General features: G+C 38.5%; 1 protein-coding gene across 4 annotated transcripts in view; it reads left to right on the forward strand.

The window, feature by feature from the left end:
* Positions 1-11,418, forward strand: part of nek1 (NIMA-related kinase 1) — a 58,441-nt gene extending 47,023 nt beyond the window's left edge. For all 4 annotated transcript variants that reach the window (NM_001097211.1, XM_012971595.3, XM_031890277.1 and 1 more), the window contains 5 exon segments: positions 3,670-3,827; positions 4,452-4,708; positions 5,777-5,910; positions 6,280-6,412; positions 8,586-11,418. In NM_001097211.1, coding sequence (NP_001090680.1) covers positions 3,670-3,827; positions 4,452-4,708; positions 5,777-5,910; positions 6,280-6,412; positions 8,586-8,599 — 696 coding nt within the window. In that variant the 3' untranslated portion in view covers positions 8,600-11,418.
* Positions 11,419-11,827: the final 409 nt, after the last annotated feature.

The raw sequence follows: 11,827 nt of genomic DNA on the forward strand, positions 1-11,827 counted from the left end.
ATAAGATGCACCAACTTTTCCCCCCCAGTTTTGGGGAAGAAAAAGTGCGTCTTATACGGCGAAAAATACGGTATATATCACAGGAGAGGCAAGGTACATATATTTACAGTCATGTACTGTTGGCTGCTCAATGTTGTGTGTGATTTTGGGGACATAACCACTTGCCAGTTTATAAATGCCCCATGTTTTACTACCTTGTACCCATTGTTTATTGTACTGCCGGAGACCTATACAACTATGCACAATGTGTTGTATCTCTCCTTCTGGTTTAACTTTGCCAGTGAGATGGAAAATAAGTGTAAGCCTGAACACCAGTGAGTCTGGAAGTGGTTTTACAGCGACCCATGTATTAAGTGTGAGAAAGTGAGTGTGAGCTTTCACAGCTTTGTAAATACCAACATTGCAATACAGAGATGAAAATCTTCCCAGTCACCTGTCACCTCGGACATAATTGCTTCCATATTTCTTTAAATGCCTGCATATGTCACTTGAAAGGTATTGTGCTGTATTACTTTAAGAATATACCAACAATCACAAAATAAGAAGTAATAATCTCAGTGCCTCAGTTGCTCATAAATTCAGTGGTGCTGAAATAACCGTTCTGGGCCACATCAGTGGGATTTTATTTTTTAGTGTTCATTTGATTGGGCGAGAGACTTGTGTAGATACTTGTTTCTAATAAGAAAGTATCATTCTTTATTGCTGATGGGAGTGGACTGAGCTGAGACACTAAACTGGGAGAAGCAAGGAACCCAAGCGTTTCAAGCTGATTTTAATCAAAGCTTATAGTTTTGTCTGTTCCTTTGGATTAAAGGGCTTAGTGGGATAACTAGACTATGTTTTGATCTGGGATAGTAAACTACAGAAATCATTCACGTCCATTAGTCTTATAACTGCTCAGAGCTATTTGCTGAAGAAGATGAAGCCCTAGGGGTAGAATGGTCTGAAATCCCCTGAAGGGTGACATGAACAGCCCTGTAGCCCCTTAAGTCGGATAGTTACTGTAAAACAGCTTATAACATTTGAGGTGAAATCACTGCCTGGGAAGAGATTTTGCAATATTTTAACCTCAGCTTGTTGCATTTGCCCTATTGGGGGCAACACCTATATAAGTTGGCAGTTCAAAGGGTTAGTTCAGCAGCAACAACTCGGATGCAGGAAAGTAGATTTTTTTCCAGATAAATGTCCATGTAACACTTGGTGTGCTTTATGCCTCCATAGGTGTTACTTATTTAAAGAACATTCACTGGAGCCAGTACAATGGTTGATGAACTGGGAATCAGACCATTTATGCTGCAATGGAGTAGAGGTTTGAGCGCCCGGTACCATATGTGAGGTTCAACGAAACATTATTCCCAAGAAACAACTGCTTTCCATTCTTTTGAATTGGAATTGTACTGCCCTTTAGCACGCCATTGTGCCATTAGCATAGTATCTCAGCATGCCTAGTATCTAAGGAGACTGTCAGGATTTCCTCTTTGTCGTCAGTTATGTTATCTGCCAGAATGTTTCTGTCATAAATGGTTGCTTTATTTTTGTAAAGGTTGGTATAATGCAACTTATTGGCAGCTGTAAATCTGTATTGTGAATAGAATTCAGTGATACAGTTGTTTAACTGCTGCCGTAATAGAGAGTAGTTTTGATTTGGGAACATTCCAGAACTAGTCATGGAGGCCTGATCTTTTGTAATCAAATTGTCATGTGTTAAAGTCCAGCTGTTTTTTTAACTTTGATCAGGCTGTCAGTATTAGTGGGAGTCGTTTGTTTTTGGTAGGTCAGATATGTGCCGGGGTTGTGCTGTGCTTTGTAATTCTTGTATCAGAATGATATGCTTCGTATGGGGAAATACTAACTTATAGTTTTGTTATTTCTATGGCTCACTGTTATGCAGGGCTTGTAATAAGCAAGAGGATATATTTATATCTGTTTCTCAGATTGTGGGATCTACTTTTGGGGATGCAATTACATCAGGGTCTGTCATCTGTTACACTATCAAGTGTATCAAGTAAGTTGTTTGTATTACACCAGAACAGACCTATATTGTGGGACTTGCAAGCAACCTGTGCCAACTTATTACTGCTTTGTAGACTTTTTCTGTGTGTGCCTCTGGCAAGACACGGAATCTTCGGGAGCAAAGGAGCAGTGTACTTCCCTTGTCTGACCCACACCCAACCTGAACCCGCAATGGTCAAACCATTTTTCAACCCAAACCCGCCTGACATACGAGTAAACCCGCAGGTTTCGAGAGAACTCTCACATGACTAGTTGCTATGATTTAATGGTCCCTAGCTCACAATCTATTGCTAAATCATAGTGTACTTTTTGGGCACCGATAAGGTAGGTTTAGGCTAATGCCACGTGGGGCTGATTCTCGGCCTGTGGAAAACCCGTGTGGCATCAGTCTTAGAGGTAAAGAGATTAGGCCAGAGACATTATATTTAGGGGCTGATTTACTAACCCACGAATCCGACCCGAATTGGAAAAGTTCCGACTTGAAAACGAACATTTTGCGACTTTTTCGTATGTTTTGCGATTTTTTCGTAAAAACGCGAGTTTTTCGTATCCATTACGAAAGTTGCGTAAAAAGTTGCGCATTTTTCGTAGCGTTAAAACTTACGCTAAAAGTTGCGCATTTTTCGTAGCGTTAAAACTTAACGCTACGAAAAATGCGCAACTTTTCGCGTAAGTTTTAACGCTACGAAAAATGCGCAACTTGGATACGAAATCTCGCGTTTTCACGCAAAAATCGTATTGGTAACGAAAAATTTGTAAAGAATCCGAAAAAATCGCAAAACATACGAAAAAGTCGCAAAATACCGATCATTACGAAAAAAACGCAATCGGACTCCATTCGACCCGTTCGTGGGTAAGTAAATCAGCCCCTTAGTATTGCTCTGGGATGACAGCTACTAATAAAGGCTTATTTGTAGACAATGGTTAATATCAAATCTGGTGTTTTCATAAAAGAACCCTTCTGTAGGATTATAAGGTACTTACAGGTGAAACAGTTCCAGATGAAGGTTACCAAACCCTGCACTGATATTGTACCAATTTATACCAATGCTCTTGCACATATTTATCATTCTGAACTTTTCTGATGGGAAAATCCCTCAACTAAATAGTTTCATGTAAGTGCTTTGATGGAAATGTGGTTATTACTACTGATATAGCACAAATATTTTAAATTTGTATTTGTGGTTAAATGTAACACAATGTACAATGTGTGGTAAAGCTGAAAGCTAAAAACAGATAGAATTTAGTAAGGCACTTTGTGGTTGCATAGGCTAACATTTCTAGCCATACAAATAGCTTGTTCAGTTGGTCATACAACAAGTGATGTGAGTGATAAATTCAGACTGGGGGAACCCTTTGGAGGTTGGCCATTCTGAATATGCCCATTAGTCTTTTGAATGTCTCCTTCCTTTACTCCACCAAGCAGTAGTTTAGTCATACAAGATTCTGCCTGTCTGTATCACAGGGCATTCTGTCACACGCTTCACTACTCTTGTGCAATAATAAATGTGGATAAGTGATAATTTCCTGGCAGCATATTAAGCATTTCCATTAACTATAATGGGCAGTAATTTGTACCACATTATGCTTATATTAGTACTTAAAAAGAAAAGATATATAATACTTATAATGTGATGTTTTTCCCTTTGCATATAGATGCTGCGCACATGTTCGTTGCCCGACCTTAGCAAATTATTCAAGACCTTTGTGGATGAGCCCACAGTGGCTGATGTAGAAGGGGAGGAGCAGTTGGAAATAGAAGATATAGAGGATGAACCTGTTCAGGATGCGGATCACTCTGATTCAGAGGACACGTAAGAGAGCTGCAGTTATGTTACATGTATGCTGGCATATTCATAGGGGATGGGGGATAATTTATATAACTTTTTTCTCTGTGGGACTCAAAGCGCTTTACAGCAAGCAAGGCAGCCATGACAGGCATACTAAGTATGCTGGGACACTAGCATATTAAATGACTTGTCCAGGGTCACAAGCACACAGGGAATCAACCTTTAGGCCAGTGTTAGTCATTGTAATTTTTTCTACTAAACTCCAGGAGGAAAAGAGTTGTCGGTAAAGTTTCTGCTTCTTTTCTGTTGAGAGACTTTTGCATGTTGTCTTGAAAAAACATATTTCCTATTCATTAGCCATGATAACTGTATACAAGGAACAGAAGTCTACCACTGTGTAAGTTTGTTTAACCCCATATTTCCAGATATAACTGTAATTGACAACTAGAATTATTTAGGGGCAGCAATATGTCATGCACAACAATTGCACTTTCAGCCTTATTGCCATGTTTTTAGCACATTTGCTCATAAATGGGTTGTTATGTAACACACATGCATAGCAGAAAAAGCCACCAATCACGTTGTTACAGTTAAGGCTTAGAAGAAATAATATCTTCCATTAAAAACAGAATTTGTTTTTGTTTAAAGCATGTTTGGGGAGACAGACCGAGATTTACAGGAAATGCAGGCATCAATGGAACAACTATTGAGAGAGGAGCCTACGGAAGATTACTGCGCAGAGAAAGCAACCCATTTAAACTCAGAACCACCAGCAGGAATCAAAGAGGAAAATATTGAGTCTGCCATTATTAATGGGGCAGAGGAGGAGGAGGAGGAAGATGAAGAAGAAGAAGATGGAAATCAGCCAAGTGGTGAAAGTGTCATTAATGAAGAATGGCATTCGGGTAAATCCTGCTCACAAGCACATAAATTGCAGAGCTGTACCATTACATCTGTAATTATGTATGTAATAAGGGGCCAACCTACATGCTGCATCAGTATTATTATTCAGCCACATGTATTCATATATCACCATATAATCCCAAAAAATGAACTACAAAAGGATAAAGGATTGTTTTGACAGTATTTAACCATACAGGTTTTCTCAGCAATTCCTCCTATAAATGTAAAAGCTGCAGTTACAAAGCACTTGGTTTGATATTTTGGAAGGTTACATACACCCTTAAAGGGGCTGTTCACCATTAACTTTTAGTATGATATAGAAAGTGATATTCTGAGAAAGTTTGCAAATGTTTTATTTTTATTTGTAGTTTTTGAATTCTTAAGCTTTTTAAACAACTCTTTAGTTTGGAATTTCAGAAGCGATCTGTTTACAAGGATCCAAATTGCCCTAGCAACCAGGCATTGATTTGAATTAGACACTTGAATATGAATAGGAGATTGCCTATTAAAGATAAGTAATAAAAAATGGTGTTCATAAAAAAAAAGGAATTCACATTTAATTTGAAAAGGACTTTTATTATACAGCTTTTTATGTCTTGGTGACAGGTTCCCTTTAAAGAGTTAGGCTTGTTTTGCTTGTTTGAAAGGGCCACAAACAAACTGATACCCTGTTGCCAACTTTCACATGTGGGTATTTCTAACTCCCAGTCAGCCTATCTGCCACATGGAAATTGTCCATGATATTGCTGATAGGAGGCCCTGAAGCAGACTAGAGGTTTAGTGTTCCTTGTGTGCCCCCTGGATGTACCCCCCAAACAAGCAGCTCTGGAAGTTAGAAGTCATGGATTTTTAGGTTTGTGCCTGCCCTGGCCTGGCACCAGAAGTGTGTTTTTTCTCTGTTCAACTCTCCTACTAATAAACCTGTTTCCTTTGTTTTATCATCTGCACTACATTATATGTCTATCGAATGCTGACTCTGTATGTGGTGTAAGTCTTTTTGTTCCCAATATGGAATTATGTGCAAAGAGCCTGCTCGTTTGATTAGTTGCGTGATGTCTCCCTCTCTAAAGATGATAGCAGTGAGGACTTTGCCAGTGAATGTGATGATGGTGATAGCCTTTTTGCCCATCTGGAAGAAATGAGGTTTAAACTGGAACAAGAGATTGGTTTTGAAAAATTCATAGAAGTCTACAATAAAATCAAGGTGAGATCTTCTTTGCAATCTCTATATGCAGTACATCTCTGCGCTTGGCATACCTATAAGTCATTATTTTCTCATGGCAGTGCAATGAACAGTGTTTGAATGGACTTTCTCCATAGAGCTCTGCTGAGCTGAGGGTTTCTTTTCTTTGGAATTGTGCTTAGTGACACATCCTTTAGGCAGAAGAAGAAGCGCTTGTGAAGGGAAGCAAGATAACAATTTACTCAAAGAAGTAATGCAGTAATACACTTTTAGGCCATACGGTTAGATCTTAGACAGTATGGAGTGTATGGCATTCTGCTAAATGACTGCAAAAGTCACTCATTCTCAAATAAATATATATATATTAACACTTGGTTATTTTGGCTTTAGGCTATACACGAAGATGAGGATGAAAATATTGATAGTTGTTCAACAGTCGTGGAGAATATTCTAGGCTGTGAGCACCAGCATTTGTATCCCAGAGTCCTTCGCCTAGTGATGGCAGATGGAGCTTATCAAGAAGGTAAATATTTATTCTATCAACGTTTTCTCCAAACGTTTCCCCCAAAGGGATACTGTCATGATTTTTATGATGTACTTTTTATTTCTAAATTACACTGTTTACATAGCAAATAAATCACTCCATTTAAAATTTTGTTCTTAAACCAACAAATATATATTTTTTTACTTGTAATAAAGGGGTGTAAAGGCAGCCATCTCAGTGCATTGTGCCTGAGTCTAAGCTTTCAAAAGGAGCCAGCGCTACACATTAGAACTGCTTTCAGGTAACCTATTGTTTCTCCTACTCCCATGTAACTGGGGGAGTCCCAAGCCGGACTTGGATTTTTTACTATTGAGTGCTATTCTGATATCTACTGTCCCTGTACTATCCCATTGTTCTGCCGACCGGCTGCTGGGAGCGGGGTGATATCACTCCATATTTCAGCTTAGCAGCGTAACTGAAGTTTATCAGAGCACATTACTGTGGCACCCTGGGAAATGAAGAATATGGCTAGCCTCATGGGAAATTTCAAAATTAAATATTAAAAAATCTGTTTGTGTTTTTGAAAAACCGATCTCAATGCAGGATTCTGCTGGAGAAGCTCTATTAACTGATGTGTTTTGAAGAAAAAAAAACATGTTTTTCCATGACAGTATTCCTTTAAGCATAAAAAAGTAAATTCTCTTTAACAATGGGCATAGTTTATACTAGCTACAGACCACATGTGGTTAGTCTCATAGTTTTGGGTTTCAGAACTTACTGGGCTTTTAGAAACAACTGTTGCTATGGCAAAAATAGTAAGACCAGATACACTGATTTGTTGCTCATGCAAATATCCTAATAATGTGACCAGAGTATAGTGCGACTTGTTTGAAAGGCAACTGGTTAATACTAGCAGTGAAATGTGGGGCGTAGGTAGAGTGCTGGTTAGTAGGTCATAAGACATAATACCCCCAGTAATGCACACATTAGGTTATTGCTGATGCTTTTCATATGTCATTAGCTCAGTGATTGTTGTACACTGTTTTCTCTTTACTTAACTGCTGCATTAGAAAAGAGCCTATACCTGCACTTCTGCCCGATTCTCTTTAAAGTTAGTGGGAACCATAGGTTGTGGGGGTTCTCTGTTTCCTTTGTGTCCATCTCCTTAAAGAGCTCTTTATACATAAAATATGATCAGGGCATAAAGGTTCAGCTGCTACAGCAATATAATATATTAATGTTCCACTTTCCACCCAAGCTCCTCATGCTCTTGTTTATCCTCAGTAGGGTACTGTAATCTAAGCAGTGAAATGATGTAGCAAGTTGCTTGTGTGATTAACCGGCCTTCTATAATAGTATTAATAAATGATATATCTTGATTCCATTACCCATTCCCTAGTGCAGGAAAGGCTTATCTCCTCATCTCTAAATGCTGGTGAAGAGAATTCTTCTAAATTAAAATGGGACGTGCTTACTGTGTGTGCCTGTGGCTAAATCTTCTCATCACCATAGCTTGTCATTACTGAAATGAATGTGGATTTGTTAATTGTTGATGTGTTCCACAAAGCTGTGCTGTAATGAAGCCATGACAGAGATTACTTTCAAAACAAAACAATAAACACAGTGATGGCTGCTGTTCTTGTTTCAGTACAAATATCCTAAACATAATGAGATAGAAACATTCCCCCATTATACATAAGAATTCATATTATCATTCAGTTTTATACTTTGGTACATTTAGATGGAAATGGCAGTGAAATAGCTGACAGACCCTGAGGTAGGCCACATGGGACCCCAGAATCTCCCCACTGGTACAGGAGGCAGAGAGAGAGAGAATGGAATTGGTAGTGTAGCAGCTGCACTGTTGCAGGAATCCTTGAGTGTATAACAGCTTAGGTCAAACATGCAGTGGCGTAACTACAGGGGGGAGGGGGCAGTGGGTTCGACTGCACCTAGGCCCGGCCCCCCCAGTAGGGCTTGCTGGAGATGCTGCACATACTACAAGAAAATATAAAGGTGAGAGTGGGCACGTAGCATGTTTCCCCATGGGAAGGGGGGGGGGGGGTGTCAGTTTTTGCACCCAGGCCTGTGGTGATAATGATTGAACTGGGCCCCTGTCAGATGGCCAGAAAATGAGCAATTTACATTCACTGACATTTGTTAATTTGATGCACAGCTATTTTATTATATTTTCCCTCTTTTTCTCCCATAGATAATGACGAATAAACCCAACTCAGGAACCTCACATACCCTACATGCTGCTTTCAATGAAAAGGAATTCAGATCCTTCAGAGACACTGCAGTTACTGATTTTATATATGTCAGAAGATGATTGATCTATGTTTGCAATCTGCATGACTAGGGGAAATAGCCTTTAAATATCCTGTTATTTATCTTCATTTTGGTTGCGTTATGCTATAGATAGGTTAATTCAAATACTTTCTGCAGCCTGATTATTTCATGAGACTAAAATTAGTGGTTAGCCAGCCTTTTATAACAACTTGACAAGTTTTCCACCATGCAAGGGCCATTAAAGGGCCCCTACACCCTTTACAGGGGAATTCATTAGCTGGTATAGGTTTTACATAGGAACAAAAACGTAGAGCAGGCAATCATGAAATGCCTGTTTACGTGGGATTTCATCTGTTCCTGCTCTATGTTTATGTTCCCAGTTCATCACCTCTTGCTGAAGGTCTGGGGCCTGAGCACCTGGATCCCACTTGGGGGAAATTGCTAACTTCTAGACCAGCTATGCTATGGAGCATTCCTTTAAAGGAACAGGAACAGCAAAAAATGAAAATACATTACATTATAATTACTTTAAAACATTTTTTGGTGTTACTGTTTCTTTAAGCTCTGCGTGGCTTATGAGAAGTGAAGGCAGTGAGCAGCCAATTTTTAGACATGGATTCAACTGCTAACGATTCTGTGTCAGGCAAAATAGTTAAACAATGGAGTTTATTAGTATGGAGTTAACAAGAATAGAGAATCTGGCTATCTTCTTCCTAGAGCAACACATTTTAGTATAACAAATCCCAAAACTATAACTATTTAAGCTAAAATAACAAGCAGAATACATTTCCGATACCTATTTATTGGGCTTATGTTGAACTTTGTGCATATTTTTCCTGCTTCCATTACTTGATGTGCCACCTAGATTCCTCAGGTTTTTATTAAACTTTCATAACTGTCATAACCCAGCAGGTAAGGGCTAGAGAGGTACGAGCTGGGCATCCTGTATACCTAAATCTTACAACATTGGAGGGCCATACTTACCCATGCCTGCCTTACAAGCATCCCTCTCATATATATATCTTGTTTAGTTAAAGGGGAGTATGATTCTTATGAATGAATCTCTGTTTACAGAATGTGCCCAGCAGGTTAAAATATATTAGCTTTTACAGCCTCAGAGATGCTTAGGTTTAATGTGATTGTGGCTCTCAATCAGTGTGACTTGCAGTACTGCTTTTCACCTGCTGCTGGCAGCAAATCTCCCGCACAGGCAGCCGCAGAACAGTGTCCGTATGTAATGATAATCTGTAGGGGAATACTGATGACTGCCGTGCTGTAACAATAGAAAGGGGCATTACACAACAATTGCATTTCTGCTAGTTTTTATTTATTGTGCGTAACTGATCCCCTGGGTTCCACCAACACTAGTATACAGGCTGTAGAACTGGATCATATACACTGACAATCGGTTTGTGCATGTGAGGAATATTTTCAGTATGGCATCAGCCCCAGTGCTACAGTGCTATGTTTGTGTCTGCTTTGCTCTGTACTGTGTGAGCTGGTACTATGGCACTAACTACACTCAGGCCCGAGTGCTGCCAATCTGCACCCCATCCTGGCGCTAAAAATCCCCAATAGAACCAACCATCATACAGGAATACTCCTTGGGGAACTGGCTCTTCTCTCTTCTGATAAATATTTCCTGCTGTCTGCTTAAAAGAGGTATAAAATGGCATTGGCAACATAATGCTGATACAGATTTATTTTCAAATGTAATTAGTTTAATAATGGAACTCTAAAGTTGCAAGTTTATATTTATTGTGCAGAAAATCAAAATACTATTTAAAAGTACTGTTTCTATTTCTTTGCAGGTGATGGCAAAAGAATACATTTATTCAATAAATGTATTCTTTTGCTTATCACTAAAGACCTGTGAATTTCCAGACTCCTGTACTAATGCACTCTACTGCATTAAATAAGATTACATACCTTATTTACATACCTTATTTATTGCAGTAGAGTGCACACTTTTTGCTATATATATATATATATATATATATATATATATATGTGTGTGCATAAAATATTCCAGTTGTAATTCCAGGGACGGGGGGCTGTTCTAAATAAAAAATCACACACACAAGAAGCATTCTGATTACAAAATAAATATGACTGTGTGCATCACTGTCTAGGGGGGAAATAGGAAAAGAAATGATTTGCTATAGAGTAATGTTTGCCTTTACTTTGCATTAATGTTTATGCGCCAATGTCAAGAGCAGTGATTGTCTTCCACTGGGGGAGGCTCTGCTTTCTCTAAACCAAACTGGTTTCCATGTTTGTGCAACTGATCTTGCCTTATTTGTATTCCTGTTTGTATTCTTCCTATCAACTTTATTTTTTTTTTTTTATTTCTCCCAGTTTAATATTCTTCTTACATTCCATTATCTCTATAGAACAGCACAGCATGCATGCAGCCAGCTTTGTTCCCTCAGAATAGCTCCCCACCCTCATCCTCGTCACTTTAGCTGATGCCATTGAATTGCACTATTCCTCCATACATGGTGTTCATTCCCAGCCTCTCTTCAATATTCCAGGTGTATGTTAGAGCCCTTGTGTTATACCAGGTCTAACACCATACCCAATTAGCTTTAAATTCTGTTTAAGTAGAGGTCTTGGAAATGAACATTTGACTTTTGCAGAAAGGGATATATAGACTACAAAGCTGAAACAAAGGGTTTAATTATTTAAGAATCTTGTAACACAAGTTGAAGAAATTATTTCTAACACTAATAAAGACAACATTTTGTTATGTATCCAAGGCTTGAAGTGTTTTTGTACAAAATGATTCTTTATTGTAGAACATGGGAGGCCTATTTATCGACTTTCTGATTTCAGTGGTTTTGAAACCATAAAAAAAAACTAATTTCCACTAAAACCAAGAATGCATAGTCATTTATTGATAGATCTGAATGTAAAAAGTACAAACAAATTAAAATGCAGTGAGAGCGAAAAGAACACGAAAACCTCACATTTTTTGTTTTCATAAGAATTTTTTCTCGCTTACAAACAAAAATAAAAACCTCTAACAATTGTTTTGCCTAAGACAACTCCCCTTGATGCCTACATGACCGCTTCCTTGTTTTTTTCACTTTATAAATCCTGAATTTTTCTAATTTTCGTGTACTTGGTAAAATCCACGATTTTTAGCACTAAAACCAAAAT

This window comes from Xenopus tropicalis, chromosome 1, assembly GCF_000004195.4.
Source record: "Xenopus tropicalis strain Nigerian chromosome 1, UCB_Xtro_10.0, whole genome shotgun sequence".
Classification (NCBI taxonomy): domain Eukaryota; kingdom Metazoa; phylum Chordata; class Amphibia; order Anura; family Pipidae; genus Xenopus; species Xenopus tropicalis.